A 22,312-nucleotide genomic window follows, 5' to 3' on the forward strand; every position below is an offset into this window, starting at 1 on the left:
CGCACAGGAGAATCGATATGTGGGCTTTGGAAACACTCCTAACCCACCCAAGAAAGATGAAGACTTCATCAACAATGCCATGTCCTCCATCTACTCGGTAAAACAGCAGCTGAACCATTGATAGAATAATGTTATGTCCATCATTTGTCATTATCGGCGTCTCTGTCGTTTGTGTTTCAGGGCTGGAGCAGCTTCACCGTTGGAGCCAGTAAGTTTGCGTCGGTAGCTAAAGACAGTGTAAGTACATCACTGCACACACAGAGACCTAACTGAGAGACCAACTGTTAACACCTAGCTTTCATCACACCACTACACCTACTAGTGAAGGATGACACCGGACAATCTGAGTCACTAGATTGTGAACAGTTCTGCCCTGAATATATTTTATGAAGCAGTAAGTCACCGCAGCTGGTGTAAATTATGTCACTCCTGTGTGTCAGACATTATTATATTCATACACAACATGGCCTCCTCTGGCGGAATTGTTATTGTTTAATTGTGATGAATGATTTCTTTTAGGGATGCACCGAAATGAAATTCTTGGCCGAAGCCGAATAATAATGAAATGCTTGGCCGAAGGCCGAATACCGAACGCGGTGTTTCACATTTTTTTCCATTTATTTTGCCAATTTTTTCACCATTACAATAATTAAATAGTAAAAATTTGCTTTTTACTATTTTGCATTGCTTTTCAGAGAAATAAAATAACAAAAATACAATTTCAAAATATTTATTTAACACTGAACTAGTTTTTAATATTAATATTTTTACTAGAAATTAATATTAAAGTTTCAAAGAATAAATCAATTATATTAATTTAACCAATTGTTCTCAATCAAATATTATATTAATTAAATGACATATATATTTTTTAAATTGTTTACATTTTTATAACACATTATCTTGTGGATCCATCAGTTCACATTTACAACTCTATGCGTTTCTCTTCCAGCAGGAGGCACTGTCAGAATAACATTACACAAAGCAGTGCAGCAAATGACTTTGAAACGTGCAGCGCTCATATTTATTCAATGGATAGCCTTTTGAAGTTTCATCGCAATTCTTGTCTTTCAGTCACCACATTTAAGACCACCTGAAATCATAATTAAGACTTTCTTAGCCCCTAAATAAAACTGCAGTCATCAATGAAAATTAAGAGCTTTCAAAAAACGACACTTACACAAAATACGTTTCTTTTTATTTATTTTTTTCCCACCATGTTCAGGGCACAAGAAAAATATTAAGGGGACTAAATTAATATCAGCATATAAAGTATAACTGCCTCTTATTGTCTCTGAGAGAATGCAGATGCTGAAAGCACTGTCAGTTTTCACTTTCACTTTCACATATAGCGCAGTTTTCACGCTGCTTGTGTGATATCCATTGGCTCAACTCCATGGTTTAAAACATAAATATTTATAAAAATACAGTATATAGAAAGGACAAATCTTTAAAATATTGTGACGTAACACCAACGTAAAGCCATTGTTTTTCACTCACTGAAAGCTACATCTGTCTCTTTCTCTGCTCTCATCACTGGCTGTCCCCCTCTTGAAATTTCGGCATTACATGTTTTGCAAATCGCTATCCTTGGGTCTTTCTCTCAGATATACTGATATACGTCCACAACGCAGATGTGTTGCTTCAGACAAGCACGTGCAGGCTGCGGTTTCTGTTTGCGTCAACATACTGTTTCGGCCGTGTTGTTTCGGTGATAAAAGTCTTTCGGCCGAACACCGAAAATGCCCTTTTGGGCCATTTTCGGCCGAACATTTTCGGTGGCCGAATATTCGGTGCATCCCTAATTTCTTTGACAGTATTTGTGTGTCTCCTGCTCATGCACAATATCTGATGGGATTGTGATTGTAAAGACCCTTTTTCATCTTCTGTCCTTCACAGACCTCAAAATTGGCCAACCAAGCAACTCTGAAGGTACGTCTCATGTTGGTTGTGAATTTCAGCAGTGTGATGTAAATCTCTGTGTCTGGTTTATATGAGGCTTGGTTTGAAAATATCAGCTTTCCTATTTGATCCATCTTCATTTTAACAAACTGATACTGATTATTACATTGACAAAAAACAAACAAACAAAAAAACAGCTATTGTGAGATGCTGAAGAACTAGTGTGTGTGAATGCAGGAACATATGAACAGATAGTCAACAAACACAGACTACATAATTAGAAATATTAAAGGATTAGTTCACTTCCAGAACAAAAATATATAACGTACCCCCTTGTCATCCAAGATGACCATGTCTTTCTTTCTTCAGTCGTAAAGAAATTGTTTCTTGATAAACATTTTAGGATTTCTTTCCATAAAATGGATATGTATGGTGCCCCCAAGTTTGAACTTCCAAAATGCAGATTAAATGCAGCTTCAAAGCCGAGGAAAAAGGGTCTTATCTAGCGAAACAATTTTTTTCGAAACAGATTGACAATTCATTGTAGGACAACTTTGATGTTAGACAAAAACGAGATGGGAGTTTTTTTTGAGATACCCTATCTGTATTGACCCGAGACGAGACAAGACGAGCATTTGAGGTTAAAAAGTATAGAAATTGTCAATTTGTTTAGAAAATAACCGATCGTTTCGCTAGATAAGACCCTTCTTTCTCGCTTGGGATCGTTTAGAGCCCTTTGTGGCTGCATTTAAACTGCATTTTGGAAGTCCACACTAGAGTTGTGACGATGAGGAAATTTCCCCACCGGTTAATCGACGTGTGACAACACCGGTAATACCGGTATCACCGTGGGGGGTGGGGGTTTCCCTTTCTCTTTTTTTCTGCTTTTAAATACATATAATCTTGCCGCGACTGACGCTGACGTTTGAGGCGGTGTGAACGCACCATAATAAATGCGTGCGTATTATACTTTCACTTTCAGTTTTGCAGGAATTGGCAATTCGGCGTCAATTGTTTGAATGGACGACAAAGTTTGCAGATTGCCTCATTAATGTTTTCAGGTTCCCTTTTTGCATTTGATGTAGTGGTGCCCGGAGAAGTGGGTATACGCTTAATTTATAAATTCCACCAACCCCCCTAGACGTGACTCTCGGCAATATCTGATGAAATCTGTCGGGTTTTCTATAAGAGACGTTTTGAACGCATTTGTTTACTGGATCCTTGGACTGATACGTTTACAGGGGTTCACTGGTTGAAGAAATTTCTGATCGTAAAAAACGGCTTCTTTTTATTTGTTAGGTATTATTTTCGTTATTATGTACTTATTTAAATTACTGGGGTACGGGAGATGGAGCGGGCGCAGGCTAATCAAATATATTTCAAAGCAAGCCGGTGCCACGGTCCTGACTGCGTCTTTTTTGGGGTTTTTTAACGAATATTTACATGATTTTGGCTAATGCAGGACACTACTGAATGATGCGCATCAGAGGGGATTTAGAAGTGGGTACGCAAAGCTGCCTGATACGCCGTATACCTGCATATACCCTCCACTACACCCAAAATATTGCCAAACAGGCGCTTTTGCATTGCGTTTTGACACTAAATCGTCCGCCATTCTCTTTCTGTAAATTCGATTCCTCTCGTTCTCCTCAGGTGATAAATGAAATATGACGCATTGTAGCTATGTTCAGTTTTTAATTATAGTGCATGCTCTCGTCTTGAGTAAATTATTTAGAATTATATTTTCCATTTAATTCAAATAAATATTTAATTAAAAAAACGAATACTTAAAAAAAAAAAAATGTGGGGACGGTGTCACGGTGGAAAAGTGATGTCACCGGTGTTGCGTCTTAAAACCGGTAACACCGTCAACACCGTCTATCGTGGCAAGCCTAGTCCACACTTGGGGGCACAATACATATCCATCATATTTAGAAACATCCTGAAATGTTTTCCTCAAAAAATTTTATTTCTTTACGACTGAAGAAAGAAAGACATGAACATCTTGCATGACAAGGGGGTGAGAGTACATTATCTGTAGGGCTGTGCAATTAATCGCAATCGCAAAAAAATCGCGATTTAAGCACATGCGATTTCTAAACCGCATAAGGCTGCGATTTTATCTATCCCCCCAACGGCACCCCCGCCCCCCTTGAACGTCAAATTCATTTTATTCTCGATATAGCGCCAGATCACAATAGAAGTCATTTAAGGTTATCTTTCCTATAGAACAGGTCTATACATAGTTCTTTTATTAAACATACTAAATTGCCTTATGTTATTTATCTTATTTACACTAAGGCATGTCATTTCTGTCTCTTCATGGTCGCGTGATTACAATGTCTCCTCCAAGAAAACACGGACTGGATCGCGGACTCCATTCATAAAAACCTATCTACTATAGCGCTGAATGCCACGCAATTCGTCGATTTTTGGATTAATAAATCAAAAGTTGGTCTGTCACTTAATTCAAATCGCGATATGGACTAGTGTCTGTGAAAACTGAAATGCAAAAAGACCGTTTTAATATGAATCCTGCATGTTCCTTTTGCCTCTGTATGTATGAATGGCGGAGATGTGTATTTCTTTCTTTACTACACGCACACTGAAGCACACGTGACGCTCCCGCTAATTTTTGGCATTTGCATCTCACATGAACAGATACACTCAATCTCCAAAGCTGCTGTGAGTGTCACTTTTACCGTTTCATTTGAGAAAACTAGCATCATATCATACTGTACACACAGAAACTTCACGGCGACCTGTCAAAATAAAAGCACGGTTTAACATGAAGCAGAACAATATTAGTCTTGTATTACATTTGTACAGTATAATGTAGGTGTTTATATATTCCTATTTAAATAATTTACATAAAACAATATATATGATAAAAAAATATATATTACAACAAGATTAACCACTTAATTATTATTTAAACGTTTTAAACTGAATATAATTTTTCTTCCATGATTGATTTTAACAGTAAACTTCTGTTTGTTTGCCAAAAATTAAAAGGGTTTATTTTTCATTTGATTAAAAATAAATAAATGTTTATGCTTTTTGATTATCAGAAAAATTAAAACACATAAGAATTAATAAAATAATAAAAAAAGCAAAAGATTGTAGAGCCCTCAAAATGTTAAAATAGATAGTTTTGGACTTATTTTTCCACTGAAATGAATGTTTTCGTTATTACACAAAGTAGGCTAAAGTACCGGAGGGAAAAAGTAACATGGCTAATTTATTTTATGTTGTCTGTTTTAAAGGCAATTTTACTACAGTTTTGTTTATTAAACTTAATACTATGTTATTTCATTGTGAAATGTTTTGTTATGCACTTCTTGTGCACTGAATACATTTAGAATGTATGTATGTAGCTTGTTTGAAAAAGCAAAAAAGAAAAAGAAAAATCGCAAATAAAATCGCAATCGCAATATTCGTTCAAAAAAATCGCAATATGATTATTTTGTCCATATTGCACAGCCCTAATTATCTGTACATTTTTGTTCTGGAAGTAAACTAATCCTTTAACTGAACTTAATTAAGTGATTATAAGGTAATGTTAGGAGCGCTGCTCACACAAATGAAAACGTGCTCACTCTCGTCTCGAGGTCGTTGAAGATGTAGATGAGTTTGTTTTTTCATCAGATTTGGAAGGAATTCAGTTTTACTTCACTTGCTCAGTGGTGGATTCTCTGCAGTGTCTAGACGGCTAATAAAAGCATTTTAATATGGATTATGGACTTGTATTTTAGGTGGACGCCATGGCTTAAAGCTAAAAACGTCTTAATGATTTTTTTATTACAAACATGCAGCTTTTGACTTCTCAAAATGTTAATTGATGGACTGGAGTCATGTGTATTATTGTGAAGTTTTTATCAGCAGTTTAGACTTTCATTCTAACGGCACCCATTCACTGCAGAGGACACATTAGTGAGCAAGTGATGGAATGCTACATTTCTCCAAATCTGATGAAGAAACAAACTCATCTACATCTTGGATGGCTGAACTGTTCCATGAAGTCCAGCAGTAAGACCTGTGCAGTCTGTAGTTTATATACGCTGCTTTATTCTGTCTTTGCCGCCGCTGCTGTGGATGAAGTTACGGGGCTATAAACCACCGCCTGAGCCGGTAACACTCACCGCATGCTGCACGCGTATGTGTGTTCATGTGAACACTGAGTCCGATTGCATGACACATGTGACAGGCGTTCAGTATGCAGATACTGCTCGTTTCCAGCATATCATAACTTCACTTGATTCCTGCAATTCACTGCAGCTAATAAAAAAAATCCCATTTCAGTCCATTTGAAGGTCATTTGACAGATCATGTCTCCTCACACAGTGTTGATGGTCTGTCATGCATGTGCTGTGACTCCATATTTTCATCAGGTGTTATTTGTGTGTGATATACACCATATTGTGTGTGTATGCTTGTAAATATGTGTTCACCTGTGTGTTTCTCTCTTAGGCCACTGAATTGGGACAAACGTTAAATGACAGTGTTATCAAGCCCACACAGGAGAAGGTATTGTTACTATGTTACATGTTTGTTACTAGTATGAAACTAGTCTAGTAAGGAGTGAGTGTGTTTCACACAGCACTGCCTTTAAATGAGAGATGCAGACAGAAGATTTTAATCATGCCAAAGTATTTCTATATTAGGATGAAAATAGTTTTGTATACAAGTAATTTTACCCTACCCTACCCTAAACTTCTGCTAATGTTCGGAAGTTTAGGGTAGGTGGGATAATTTAAATGTTTTTGAAATAAATCTCTTCTGCTCACCAAGGCTGCATTTACAGTTGAGGTCAAAAGTTTACCTTGCAGAATCTGCAAAATGTTCATTATTTTACCAAAACAAAATGCATGTTATTTTTAATTATTACTGACCTGAATAAGATATTTCACATAAAAGATGTTTAAATATAGTCCACAAGAAAAAAATAATAGTTGAATTTATAAAAATGACCCCATTCAAAAAATGTACTTGCACTTGATTCTTAATACTGTGTTGTTACCTGAATGATCCAGTGTTTTTTTTTTTGTTTAGTGATCGTTGTTCATGAGTTCCTTGTTTGTCCTGAACAGTTAAACTGCCCGCTGTTCAGAAAAATCATTCAGGTCCCACAAATTATTTGGTTTTCCAGCATTTTTGTGTATTTGAACCCAACAATGACTGTATGATGAGATCAATCTTTTCACACTGAGGGCAACTGAGGGACTCTGGCACTGCTCACTGATGCTTCAAATGGAAACACGATGCATTAAGAGCTAGGGGTGCAAACTTTTGAACAGAATGTACATTTTTCTTATTTTGCCCCAAATATCTTTTTTTTTTTTTTTTAGTACTACCTTTCAGATGCTACAGAAGATACTTACATTTTCCCCAGAAGACAAAATAAGTTAAATTTACCCTGATCTTCAAATTCAGAAAGTTTTCAACCCTGGCTCTTAATGCATCGTGTTTTCTTCTGAAGCATCAGTGAGCGTTTGAACCTTCTGTAATAGCCTCATGTAAGTGCCTCAGTTGTCCTCAGTGTGAAAAGATGCATCTCAAAACCATACAGTCATTGTTGCAAAGGGTTCAAATACACAAAAATGCTGCAAAATTAAAGAATGTGTTGGACTTGAAGGATTTTTCTGAAGAACAGCTGGCAGTTTAACTGTTCAGGACAAACAAGGGACTCATGAACAACTATCACTAAACTAAACTAAAAAAAAACTAGACTATTCAGGTAACAACACATTGTTAAAAACCAAATGTATGCCAACTTTTGAACAGGGTCATTTTTTATAAATTAAGCTATTATTTTCTCTTGTGGACTATATGGAAATATCTTTTATGTAAAATATCTTATTCAGGTCATTACTAAATAAAATAAAAACATGCATTTTGTATGATCCCTCTTATTTTGGTAAAGTAATTAACATTTTGCAGATTCTGTAAGGTGTATGTAAACTTTTGACTTCAACTGTATTTGATCAAAAACACAGTAAAAAATTTTAAATATTACAATTTAAGATAAGTTTTCTGTGTGAATATAGGTTAAAATGTAGTTTAATGCTGTGACCAAAGCTGAATTTTCAGCATCATTACTCCAGTCTTCAGTGTCACATGATGCTTCAGAAATCATTCTAATATGCTGATTTGCTGCTCAAGAAACATTTCTGATTGGTATCAACGTTGGAAACAGTTGTGCGGCCTAATTTTTTTTTTTTTGTGGAAACGTGATCTTGTTTTCCATGTGTTTTTAGGAAGTTTAAAAAAACAGCATTTATTTGAAATAGAAATATTTTGTAACATTATAAATGCCTTTACTTTCCTTTTTGATCAATTGAATGCAGCCTTGCTAATTAAAAGTATAATTTCTTCTATTCTATTCTAAAAGTAAAATAAATCTTCTATTCATAGTAAACTTATAGTAAAAGTATATCATGCATGTTGGTGGGTTGCCTATGTATGAATAATGTTGTCTTAAGATCAGAGTTATGAATTCTTAAAAAGTGTCTTTCTTAAAATGCTTTCTGTAAGTCAAAGTGCACCAAAGCCTTTAGGGTAAGATGTGCCAGTGACTGCTCAGTATAAGATTTGCATCTAAATACAGTGACAAATACTATTGTCAGGAGTGTTAGTTTGACCTCCATCTTATTCCATTATTGCATTGCAATTATGATAGTAAGATTTTGGAGTTATCTGGCATAAACTGCCCAAAACTGTAGCTTTACTCCTTATACAAAATATGCTTTATTTTCTTTTGATTTTTGTGATGGAATGTTCTATGTGAGGTTCAACATCAGCAATGGATCTCAGTGAATTAACTCTCTACAGACGTCATCATGAAGCTATTTCTTATGCTGACCAAGGCAAATGTTAGATGAAATAGAGGCGATGAGCATGTTCTCAGTGCATCTCAGTCTGATGCCCATTGCTCTCTAACGCTGCTCTGACTCATTTAGGTGAAGGAGGGAAAGTTGTTTGATGAAATGGCCGTCGGCATCACAGGTCTGGCCACAAAGGTACGAGGCTACCGGTGACTCTCACGCGGCTCGTCTGCTCACGTTCATCTGACGGTCCACTGCTGTGATGCAGTGACACATCAGCTGATCAGGATCAGAGGAGACGCCGTGAGAGAAACCCTTGTGCACTTTCTGTGTCTCAACTCACTTTTCTTTCTCTTTTTCTGCTGCCATTGTGATTACGGTGGTGAGTACGATGATTTAGACATAACACGGCTTATATAATCATGAGAAAAAGAGTGGCTCTCTGTGGAAATCAATCAGTAATCATGGATGCTTGTGTTTAAGACCCCATGAAATTCCTGGTGACAGCTCTGTGTGCTCATAGTTTTAGCAGATAAACACTATTCAATTGTAAAGTCCCTCTCTTTTGGATTAAAAGACTGAAATATTGCTGACTCTAAAAAAAATGTAAATGAAACTGCTCATCAGGCTGTTTAATGGGGTGTTAAAAGATTCAATAATTTCATGTTTACAGTAATAAATGACTACTGTTTTGTGTTTAACATAATAATCTAAAGGCCCTTTCACACCAAAGCGAAAAAAAGAAAACAATCACAGACCATTGGTCTGTTTACACTCAGAATGAATAAGTCACATGAAATGCCAAGGTGAACACATCTGCTGCTGCTCTCATGTCTGGTTCTCTGAAGCCAGTGCAGACGCTGTCATTTCAGCAATAAACAAACCACACACTCCTTATGTTGAACTGATGTAAATCAAATCAGCAGCGCCAACATTGAGAAATTCAGAGAGATTAAATACATAGTCTATTTGTATTTAATTTATCAATACTGGTAGTTTATATTTTCCTGTGCGGTTGGTTATGACACCGGGTGTTCATTAGTTGTGTTAAATCATGTTGAGCTGGCGATTTGGTAATTTCTCTGTGATTGAATTTTTTGGGGTCAGTGGTGTTGAGTCGCGTGTGTGTTTGTCCAGGTTCAGGGTGCAGGCGCTAAGGGCTGGAAAGACATGACGTCATTCTTCAGTGGGCAACCAGAGGGCGCTGATGATGGGTAACTACAGTTTTATTCAGAAACATTGATCACATGAAGAGTATTTTTCAGGAATGTAACAAGATCAAAATCTCACGATACAATATTTATTGCAATATTAAAGGGATGGTTCGGAGTAGAATTGACTTCATTGCTATGCACTCCGAAGCCCATGTAAATACCCCATCCGAAGTTTTTTTTTTACCTTAGTCAAACATTTATGGAGATATTAGAGTTTTTCGAATTGCTTGTTACAGGAGTGAATGGTACATGTGATGTATCTCGTAAATTGCACCACTAAACGTGCAAGTAATCTTACCAAACTTGTACAGTAGTGTAAATAGGTTATGTACTCACAAAACGCTGCATCAGAACATTTGTAAGTCCACCATGAGTGTTTTAAAAACACGTTTTAGCCGAGAACTACTAGTCTCAAAAACTACAAATGGCGACACGTCGATGTCACTTCCCTGGTTTGAAAAAAGCACGTAAAAGTCCTCCTACAAGTTGACATGCACACAGACGTAGTAGGTGGACTGTTACGTGTTTTTCCCAAACCTGGGAAGTGACGTCGACGTGTCGCCATTTGTAGTTTTTGAGACTAGTAGGGATCGGGTAACAGTTGTTTTTAATACACTCATGGTGGACTTACAAATTTTCCAATGCAGCGTTTTGTGAGTACATACCCTATTTACACTACTGTAGAAGTTTGGTAAGATTACTTGCACGTTTAGTGGTGCAATTTACAAGATACATCACATGTACCATGTACGGCTGTAGCAAGCCATTCGACAAGCTCAAATATCTCCGTCAATGTTCGACTAAGGTAAAAAAAACTTCGGATGGGGCATTTAGATGGGCTTCGGAGTGCATAGCAATGTAGTCAAATCTACTCCGAACCATCGCTTTAAGTATCTTTGCATGGAAGCTTTATTCTATGTACTATATTACAATAGACAAATAATGTAGTCTCTTTATTTGAACTGGACAGCATTAGGTACATTCAGTCATGTCTGGTAACTTGACAAAAGTGTTTAGTATTATTAAGATAGAAGTATATTTAAATAGAAGTATTTCGGATATTACAGATTTTTTTGCAAATTGATTAGGCTTGAGTTTGACTTTATTAAACTTCATGCAATTACAGTGAATTTTCTGCATATAATTCACTGCCAATACAGTGCACTCCACTAATAGTGGCACCCTTGGTAAATATAAGCAAAGGTGGCTGTGAAAATAAATTGCATAGTTTATCCTTTTAATCTCACGTAAAAAGAAAAAATCACAAAATTCTAACCTTTCATTGACGTAAAACAATAGAAAGTGGGTGGAAAATCTAGTTATGAAGTGTTTTTCTCTAGTTCATGTTGGCCATAATTATTGGCACCCAATTATTGCATTGTCCTTTATTCAACATAACAGCTCTTATTTTTCTACTTTAATGCCTGAAGAGTTTGGAGAACACCTGACAAGAGATCATACCGAAACTCTCCAGATCCTTCAGTTTCCCAGCTCCATGTTGGTGCTTCTTCTCTTCAGTTCACCTCATGCATTTTCTGTTGGGTTCAGGTCAGGGAACTGGGATAGCCATGGCAGAAGCTTCATTTTGTGACACATTTTTGTGTTGCTTTTGATGTTTGCTTTGAATCTTTGTCCTGATAGAAGATCCAACCACAACTCATTATAGAATTTGTAACAGATGCAGTCTGATTTAGATTTTTTTATCTTTTGGTATTTGCTAGAATCCATTATGCCATGTATCTGAACAAGATGTACGGGACCTCTGGCAGAAAAATAAGCCCACAACATTAAAGATTCAGCAGTATATTTAACCGTGGACATGGGGTACTTTTTGTCCCTGTTTTTGTCCCCATCTGTCGGGTTTGCTGCCAAAAAGCTATTTTTTTTTAGCTTTCTCTGACCATAGAAGCCAGTCTTGTTTAAAATTCAAATAGTGTCTGACAACTGAATTTGCCCCCCCCCCCCCCCCCCCTAAAAAAAAAACGTAACTACTCTCTCCAATTCTCTTGCTGTTATCCTTGGAGAGTCTTTAGGCACTTAAACTTTTATCCTTACTGTGTATTATGACGATATAGACACACATCCTTTTCCAGGCAGATTTGTAACATCTTTAGTTCATTGGAACTGCTTAATTACTGTCCTAATGGTGGAAATGGGGATTTTCAATGCTTTAGCTATTTTTTACTGCCACTTTCTATTTTGTTAAGCTCAACAACCTTGTTCTGAACATCAGAACTATATTCTTTGATTTTACTCCTTGTGATGGATGATTAAGAGAATTTGGTCTTTGTGTTCCTACTCCATACTTCCATACTTAAAATCCTGTGGAACAGGAAGTCATGGCTAGACAATTTCACGCTCCTAGTCACCCTGGTGTGCTAAAAAATGTAAATATGAATGGGAATATACTTCTGAGATATTTTACTCATAAGCATTTCTAGGGGTGCCAATAATTGTGGCCAACATGCATTGGTGAAAAACAATTATTTCTTAATGTGAGTTTTCCCTATTTTCAATTGTTCTACTTCAATGAAAGGTTTGAATTTTGTGATTTTTTTTTTTTAATTTATTTTTATTTATTTATTTATTTTTTTGAATGACACAAGGGTGCCAATATTAGTGGAGGGCACTGAGTGTCCGTTGAACCACTTACACAGATTTTGAACTATGAGATCTATAAGGATTTATTATCCTTTGGGAAACATTAGGATTTTGGACTTCATCTCTGGATCTTGTTGATATAAATGGCTGATTAAAAAAAAAGCCCTGAGCTTAGGTTGTATTGTTTGGACGCTGTGTTCAGGATATATGCCAGTTATTATTAGTTATTATAAGCCACACCTATAAACATATTAGCCTGTATCTCTGCAACAATAAAACAAATCAAAATGATTTTGGCAGTTTTTTTTAGGAGTGATTTGAGAAGGTTAGGTTATACCCAATTTTGTGCAAATGAGATGAACAGCCTAGGACAAATGAATAAGTAGTTTTTTCAAAAACTCGAAATGGTGGAAAAGTTTTTAGAGGGTATCTGAGTATTATTTGTAGAATGTTATTTTCCCCAAAGCCAGCACATAAACCATTTTTGACTTGATCATATGGCTGTGGAGTTATGAGCATTATTTCTTTCTTTCTTTATTTCTTTCTTTTCTTTCATTAAGTTTTGATATGGGTCAAGTTTGGACTTTGATACGGGTCAATTTATCAAAATGCCAAACAATTTAATTTGCTAATATCTTCACAATGTGATATTTACATACAATTTTCTCAGCAACCTTCAAAAGCCCCTGGCTGCTTTGTACAGTGTTGGCTGAAGATCAGACAAACAGCCTAGGAGGAGTTTTTCAGAAAATCGAAAATAGTCCAAGTAGAGAGTCATGAACCAAAATGCAAAGGTTTTTAGCAGGCAGAATTTAAACCCCAAAATAAATGCTGTTCTTTTTTAACTTTCTGTTCATCAAAGAAACATGAAAAATTAAATTATCATAGTTTTCCACAAAAATATGAAGCAGCACATACATTTTCAACATTGATATTAATCAGAAATGTTTCTTGAGCGGCATATTAGAATGATTTCTGAAGCTTAATGTGACACTGAAGACTGTAGTCTTTTTATCTTTTTACTGACTGTAGACATTTTACTATATATATTCACACAGTTATTATGAACTGTAATGCAATGTATATCTTTTTGTTATCTACACATATGCATGTTATACTGTCAAACATTGATAGAAATATATGCGATTCACATGGCTCTTTGGAGCAGCATCAGTACATATTTCATATATACTATGTTTTAGATTATAAATCATTTACCATCCAACCAGGCCACCAAAATTTTTAACAGTTTTACTCTGTAAATGTTTCACATGTTTACTTCAGTCCTCAGCACTGATGTAGATGTTGTTTCTGTGGAATTGTGGTGTTCAGTTTTTTTAAATATTTCATGGAATCATTACTCAAAAAAGTCACGGTTGTTTGTTTTGCTGATTTGTTTTCAGTTCTGCTTATGAAGAAGGATATCAGAATCAGGGTCCTAAGCAGGACTTCTGGGAAACCTTCGGTAGTAACTCGGGTCTCAGCGGCAGCTCAGAAGGTCAGGCCAACAACAAGAATAGTGCTGCAGAAAGCTGGGACACCTGGGACAATGACTGGGAGAAAGCTGGAGACGACAAGAACAAAAAGAGCCCGTCGAAAGCGGCCGAGGACTCCTGGGACAACAGCGGCTGGTAGACCAGCAGAAACCTGCTCCACCTGCGGAGGGTTTGTGTGTTTGCTTTCATCAGCCCTTCCTGCACAACATGTGTCTCAAACACACCTCTGACTGGACGTGTTGCTCGTTTCGCCTGTCGTTGTTTGTTTCTGTTGAGAATGAGTTAATAAAGGTCTTTCTGGCGTCTCTGTCCACAATGGAGATGTTTAATATTACAGTATAATGTTTGATATTATAGTGAATTTGACACCAGCAGAGATCTGCATGTCATCTGCTGTTTGTGGTCCGTGGATCATAAACCTTCAGATCGCAGTGGCTTTCCTATGTCATGACAGACTCCTGTTTGTTCGTGAATTTTTATTTTATAAGTATGTATTCATTATATATGTATATGATGAGCCTTCAAACAGATTCCTATTCAAAAAAGAAAAAGAAAAAAAAGCATTTTTATCAGTAAAATCATTCAGGCTTCCTGTTCATAATGCAATCATAACAATAATCAAACATTCGTCTGTAGAAGCATGACGCATGGGCTCTTCATCATTTTAGTTAATATCCTCCAGTTCATCCTCAATCACCTCATGGCCTTTTGTGGAAATTGCTAACTTTTTTTTTTTTTATGTTGGCGTTTATAATCATGTTATGTAATTAGTTAGTTTGTTTCCTCCTTCAGTAATAACCGCTGCGTGTTGTTCATATTGTCATTCCAGATGTGAAATGTGCTGTTCGTGAGCTCTTGGAATACATGAAACAAATTATCTCAATGATTTCATGTAAAACTCAAGACTTGGACATAAAACATCATTATTTATTCATGTTTCTCGTTTATTTGGTCTTTTATTTGTAATTTTGGCTGAACGGGATGTTTCTCCTTACCTCAGTAATAAGGTGGTTGTTTACTGCATTATTGTCAAGTTCACCCCGAATCTCTTTATGATATTGAATATTGCTGTTATCCACACATCATGTGATCATGAATTCATTGACATCTGCTGCTCCATGGATGTACCTGACTAGCACATCTCTGCTATGTATGTTTGAATTGTAACAACACCTGCTGTGTCTGAGGAACATGGGTGAGCTACACTATATTCTGCTAGTTAAATAGTATAGTTAATAAAGCTTAAAACACCACCTGACTTCTGAACTTGGTCTCATATATAACTTGAACCTAATTTTACATTGCTGATGTTAATGAGACTGATGAAGGTCATTAATTGACAGCTGGACATTCCAGCTGAATATGTTTCCTGTGCAGTTTTTGAACATATGTTTAATGACAGCAGAGCTCAAGCAGCGAACATGACGTTGTTACGCTGGGTTCATCACAGATGGTGTGGATGACAGATGTGATCAGATGGTTGGGCTGTCCTGTGACTGCATGTTATTCATCTGTGAGTGAAGGTTTGAGGAAAGTAAGAAATCAGGAGTCTCTTCACTGAAACCCTTTCGGATGGACCATAAACAAAGGCATTGCTTGAGTGTTTGAGTCATATGGGTAGCCTCAAGGCTAAGTGTTTGGTCCCCTCCTGTTCTCTATAAACAGCCTCATTGGTGCATGATCATGAAGGTACATGAGCTTCCTGTCAGAATATGCAGTTCAGCTCCTTGTCCATTTTTAGATTGGACCACTGCAATGTATTTGCCAACTACAGTACCCTGCGAAAGTATTTATACCCCTTCATTTTTCACATTTTTTTGTTGCTGCCTTGTGTTAAACTGCTTTAAATTACTTTTTTCCACATCAATCTACACTCGATACACCATAATGGCAAAGCAAAAAAAAAAAAAAAAAAGAAGAAGAAAGAAACAGGTTTAACATCTTTGCAAATTATTAAAAATAAACTTAAATGATTATATTGCATAAGTATTCATACCTTTATCTGGGACAGTTGATATTTAGTTCAGGAGCATTCATACTGCTTGTAGATGTTACTACATTTTGAGTGGAGTTAACCTGTGGCAAATTCAATTGAATAGGTATGATTTGGGAAGGCACACACATCTTAATAAAAAGTCTTAACAGCTGAAAATGCATGTCAGCGCAAACCAAGCCTTAAGGTAAAAAAATACTGCCTGTGGAGCTCAGAGACACGATTGCATCAAGCCACACATTCAATTCAATTCAAGTTTATTTGTATAGCGCTTTTCACGATACAAATCATGGCAGTTGTACATAAAATGTAGGTTTCTACTATATATTTAGTAGCTTACTAGTGGTGACTACTGTATGTCAAGTTGATGTACATATGTTATAGATGTATGGTAAAATCAGTAATGATGTAATCAAACAGACAATGAACACTAATAACAGTAATGATTATGTGTTGCAATCAAACTTGTAGCGAAATTTCGTAGAGCTGTATGTTGTTTCAGGGCTGGCATCATCACTTCTTGGGTATTCTGAATCCAGACTGAAGCTTGTGTAATTCCTAGTTACCACAGGATGTCAAGAGAAATAATAGAGAAATAATTAGCGTAGTTGCTGTTCCAACCAGGCAAAAATTATGTGTGTGCCCAAGCTGAAGAAGCATCTTGGGAAGAGTTCAGAAACAATTCTGCTGCATTGAAGTTTTACAGAAACATGTAGTCTCCGTTAGCCTTAATGGATGAAGGTTGAAACAACCAGGAATCTTCCTAGAGCTGACCTCCTGGCCAAACTGAGTAATTGATGGAGAAGAGCCTTGCCTAGAGTGGTGACCAGGAACCTGATGGTCACTCTAGTTGAGCTCCATGATCATATATGCAGATAGGAGAAACGTACAAAAGGACAAACTGTAACACTGAACACTGCAGCACATAAAGGACCCTCAAACTGTGAGAAACAAGATTCTCTGGTCTGATGAACCTCAATTCCAAGCATCATGTTTAAAGGAAACCAGGCGCTGTTCATCACCTGCAGAGTACCATCCTAAAAGTAAAGTGTGCTGGTAGTAGCCTCATGCTGTGGGGCTGTTCTTCAGTGGCAGGGACTGAGGGACTCATCAGAGAAGAAAAGCTCAATGCACCAAAATATTGAGTCTTACTGAAAACCCTGTCCAGAACATATAGAACCTCAGACTGAGCAGAAGGTTCACTTTCCAACAGGGCAATGACCCTAAGTACACAGCAAGAGTGGTTTATAGACAACTCTGTGAATGTCCATCGTTCAGCCTGGGCTTAAACCCAATCAATCATTTCTGAAGAAACCTGAAAATGTCTGCGAACCCACATCCAAGCTGACAGAGCTTGAGATGTGGGGAAAGAATGGCAGATTATTGCCAAATGTTGATGTGCATTTTACCCCAAAAGACTTGAGGCTGTAAAGGTGCTTCAGCTAAGTACTGAGTTAAAGGTAAATTAATACTTATGCAGAGTACTTTTTTAAGTTTATTTAAATATAAACTTATAAAGCTGTGACAATTCTGTTGTAGTATAGACTGATGTGATTTGAAAGCAACAACAAAACATAAAAAAAAAATAGAATTCTTTCGCAAAGGCAATTTCTTTTTAGTATTTTTTAAAGATTGTTTTTATTTTAAAATGTATATAGTTTTGCTAGCTTTAGCAACTTTAAAGCAGTATTGTGAGTAGTATTAGCTTCAGAGATGTTATGATGTTTTAAAATACAGTTGGAATTGTGATGTTTAGAAATTTAAGAGCATCTAATGGTATTCCTGTAGTGTGTGCTGCTTACAATTCCAAGGTCATCGGTTCAGCTCCCAGGGAAAACATGTATTTAGCCAGATGTTCTGTCCAGTTCCATGCATTCTCCACGCCGTGTGTCCTCTGTGGGGTCGTGAGGATGCTGGAGAAAACGCCTGTATGGATAGCCAGTCCATCACAGGGCTTATATGTACAAATAGATGTTATATTCGTTGGTTTCTATAACAACAGAGAAATGTATCATGTATCCTGTATCCATAACAACCACTTGCAGTACAAAAGACTATAAAAACAATAAAGATCTAGAAGTGACATAAGAGAACATTAAATATGTTCACTTGGTCTATTTAAAATTTTTATTTATTTAATTATTTATGTTTGCTCACTTGGTCCATGGTCAGGAAACTGCTGAACTGTTATGATGTCACCCCACAAACCCACTGAATCAAACTTAATATATCTGTGTATGATGACTATGTACATGTGTGATTCACATGTGTGTGCAAGATTTCACGTAAGGTTAATTAAAACATGACTTCTCACACATTCTCACACAAAATATACACAAATGGCATTTTTTTTTGTCTCCTGTTAATGATGTGTCTGTTAATGATGTGTCTCCTCTCTGCTGTGGTTTATAGCTGATTCTTGTTCTTTCACTTATAGACTGGTCATATACATATATATATATATACAGTGCACAGCATAAATGAGTACACCCCCTCTTAATATATATAAAATATGTATTTTCTTAATGATCACTAATATAATTCATGAAAAGATGGCAATATTTAAATGTATTAAACATAAACTTAATAAAAACAACAAAATATTTGCCATGCATATTTCCTGTAATATAAGTAAATTAGCCAATTTTGTTTAAATAATGGATTGCAGAAATGTGTACACCCTATAAGTAATTCAGCAAATGTATAATATTCTCAGGGCCGGCGCTAGCCATTTGGGTGCCCTAAGCGCAAATGCCGCTTTGCAGGACATGGAAGAGCCAGCGCAATCACTTGCATTTTTGCAGTGGAAACAATTTAAAATATTCCGTCATTTTTGCTCATAAAGGTACGACTAATACATTATTCGGAACTGTAAAGGGTCTACTTTTATTTGTGTGCACTCACAATATCAACAAAATGTTGCAAACGGTGCTTGAAACGTTGAAAACAAACATGATCCCCTCATGTCATCTCAATAGGAGTTCTTCTCAGCAAAACTCAGCGAATACATAACTCACTGACAAGATACATGTATTTATAGAAAGCTTTAAATTATTACTTAACGAAATAGAACAAATCAGAAACAAAAACAATTTCATTATGTAGTCTGTAAAGATTATTTTTTCTCTAAAGGCGCGTCCAAAGAGGAAATGGCGATCGGCAACTTCATCCTTGCTAGACACTGACTCAGAAAACACAAGCGTTTTAGCGTTTATTTTATAATTACCAATAGAATAAAACCCAGACAGTGAATATAAACACTTTTATATTAGTTTAATGTTGAAATTAACATTGTTTTATACCTGAACTTGCTTTTGTATATCAACATGCTTTAGACATATTTTATTTGTTATTTATACTAGTAGCCTGTTGTGATGATTTTTCACGACCCAGATTTTTGGTGCCCCCCCCAGGCACTTGGTGCCCTACGCACAGTGCATGGTGTGCGTGTGCGGAGCGCCGGCGCTGAATATTCTAGTACTTAATATGTCCTCCAGAACATTAAGTATACTGCTCTGACCCTTCTTGGCACTGAGTGTACAAGTTCATGGCAAATTTTCACATCTGTACTGTTTAACTCCTGGAGGACGACCTCCTAAAATGCCCTGGTCTTTAATGGGGAGTTTTGCTTAGCTCGTCTCTACAGAATCCCCCACAGCTGCTCAAGAGTGTTAATACTGAGTGAAATACAGGTCCACTGAAGGATTTTCACCTTGGGAGAATAAATATCCTCATTGTCATGCTGAAAAAATGCCCAATAATGCAGGGAATGAGGGGAGGGTAGCATCTGCAGTTTCAGTTTTTTGTATTACATCACACAGTTTTGTGTGAATTCATGACAGCACTGATAAAGCACAGCTCCCTCACAATTTCAGCACTCATACATCCCTGTAGAAGAGCTTTACTACCACTGAACGTCACTGTAGGTACCAGGCACTTCTCGCTGTACTCCTCCTGTAGCAACACCAGAACATTTTGGATGCTTTTGGATCCGAAATGATTGACTTGGTCCCTTGACACCAGAGTATGGATTCCCAAAAGTCTATATTTTGTAAATATGGGCCTTGGAAGAGGTTAAATGAGTTTACTGTGCTTTGGCTACAGTAATTCTAGTGGTGACAAAAACCTGCAGGCTGCTTCGTACTCTGTGAGATAAAGTGTCACTCTTTTCATAGCTTTTGCCAGCTCTGATACTCTTACATGGTATTTCTCCGCCTCATTTTGTAGCAAAAAATCACTCATCATTAAATGAAAACTTAAGGTGAAGACCTGGTTATTTCAGGAGCCTTGTCACAAGTCCATTGTTTTTGAATGTCAGTGCTACTTCTGCTATATTTTCACACTTAAAACAATAATTTGGTATTCCTCTAGTACCACTGTTCTCTTTTCTGCTAAGAAATAAGTCACCTGGCAGTTCTCTCCCAAGTGGTTTCATTGTTGACAGCATTAAGTCTGTGTATGATTCAGTAGGCTATAAAATGCCTTTAACTGTCAGGAAATTACTTGTCTTTAAAAGTTTTGGTTCAGTATACTTACCGGTTGATCAAAAAAAGCTTTAAACCTACACTTTTGTTTTCTTTTTTAGTTTTATTTAGTAACTTTCAGGAGGGTGTACTCATTTTTGCAACACAACATTTTATCACTTTGACAGGAAAATCTTAATTTGCTAAATAATTTTGACATTCTTCTTTGGTAATTGATCAAGCAGGCCTGTTGGAACATTATATCTCCAAAGAATCCTAATATGTCTTTCAAGTGAAGAGTAATTGCTCAATTTGTTAAGTTTTAGAGGGGATGTACTCATTTATGCTGTGCACTGTATATATATATATATATATATATATATATATATATATATATATATATATATATGGGCGTTTCTTCAACTAGGTGCACTTTTAGCCTTGAGAATTTGAAGAAAAAAAATGTTCAAAAGTCACATAACACAGTCTCATAAGTTTAAATAATTTGTCTAGTTTTAAGGTCTGTAAGAGGACAAACTTAGATTACAAGAGAAATAGTTAATGTTTTAGTTTTTATTTTTGACCTGCAATGAACAAATGTGCATCTCAATATACAGCTGTTATCTAAAAAATAGAATAACTATATTAAGTAGAGCATGGTTCATAAATTGTGGATAATTTTTTTTAATGTGTGATGAGAACCTTTTAAATATTTTTTTAAAATGTTTGTGTGGTGGAAATGACATGGTGGTGGTGGAAATGACAGTGTATTGTGGAAATGACAAGAAATTAAGGTAAATGTACGGAAGCTTCATCCCAGTGCTGGAACATGATTGTTTCTGGATTGAAACATTTGCAGTCATGCAAATCTATTCTCACAATCCATATAAATTGTACTTTGTAACCATAAATGTCATTTCCACCACAGAGGGCAGTGTGGTGGAAATGACTGTGGTGGAAATGACATTTCTGTAGTTTTTTTGTGAAAAAATGGAAGATAGCTTCACTGACTGGCTTTGAATTATTACTTAGCATTTTGTGTATGTAAAATACTCTTATTTAACTTAAAAATTTTAGCCTTATAATAACACCCTTGATGGTACAGTATGTGGTGGAAATGACGTAGAATAAATATATTCACTGATCAAGCAATATTTACTTTGATTTTTCTTTAATTTGTTGTTGATGAAAATTTACATTCCCTCTATGTCCAACATGTGCTCTGATGTCCCTGAACATTTCCATTGAAACCACCTAAAAAAACCTTTCACACAAACTTTTTAAAGATACATTACAGTGTTGTGGTGGAAATGACACCAATACTGTGCGACAGCTATATTTTGTAAAAAGTAATATTGATAGAGGTCTCACATTAAACACTATAATGTATTTTAATTATTTTACTAGTGCTTAATTCAGGTACATGAATAGTTACCAGATTAGTCATATTTTTAAACTGTATTTTCATTGTTGAAGTTTAAAAGTCTGGGTGTGCGACAAGGAGAAAACCGTGATTTTGACACCTATAAGAAGGTTGAAAAGTATGAAAAAATCATAATAGAAAGGTAGTAATTTTTTTTAGGTTGGTTTTATCGTTAGCTTGACAAAGAAAGAGGAATTTGTCCAAAATTGTATGTATTTTTAAAAATAAGAAGCCCATAGTCTAAGAATCACCCATATATATATATATATATATATATATATATATATATATATATATAGATAGATAGATAGATAGATAGATAGATAGATAGATAGATAGACAGATAGACAGATAGATATGATTAAACACAGATTTGAGTACACTTTATACAGTGAT

At 36.1% G+C, this 22,312-nt stretch overlaps 1 protein-coding gene across 1 annotated transcript; it reads left to right on the forward strand.

The window, feature by feature from the left end:
• The first annotated feature begins 6 nt into the window (after nucleotides 1–6).
• On the forward strand, nucleotides 7–15,295 carry arfgap1 (ADP-ribosylation factor GTPase activating protein 1). Its single transcript, XM_073826132.1, has 8 exons — nucleotides 7–97; nucleotides 181–237; nucleotides 1,900–1,932; nucleotides 6,004–6,033; nucleotides 6,373–6,429; nucleotides 8,862–8,921; nucleotides 9,864–9,940; nucleotides 13,945–15,295. The coding sequence occupies exons 1-8, from the start codon at nucleotides 80–82 to the stop codon at nucleotides 14,174–14,176; spliced, it is 564 nt and encodes a 187-aa protein (XP_073682233.1). The 5' UTR covers nucleotides 7–79; the 3' UTR covers nucleotides 14,177–15,295.
• The last annotated feature ends 7,017 nt before the right edge of the window (nucleotides 15,296–22,312 follow it).

Source organism: Garra rufa, chromosome 20, assembly GCF_049309525.1.
Source record: "Garra rufa chromosome 20, GarRuf1.0, whole genome shotgun sequence".
Lineage (NCBI taxonomy): Eukaryota > Metazoa > Chordata > Actinopteri > Cypriniformes > Cyprinidae > Garra > Garra rufa.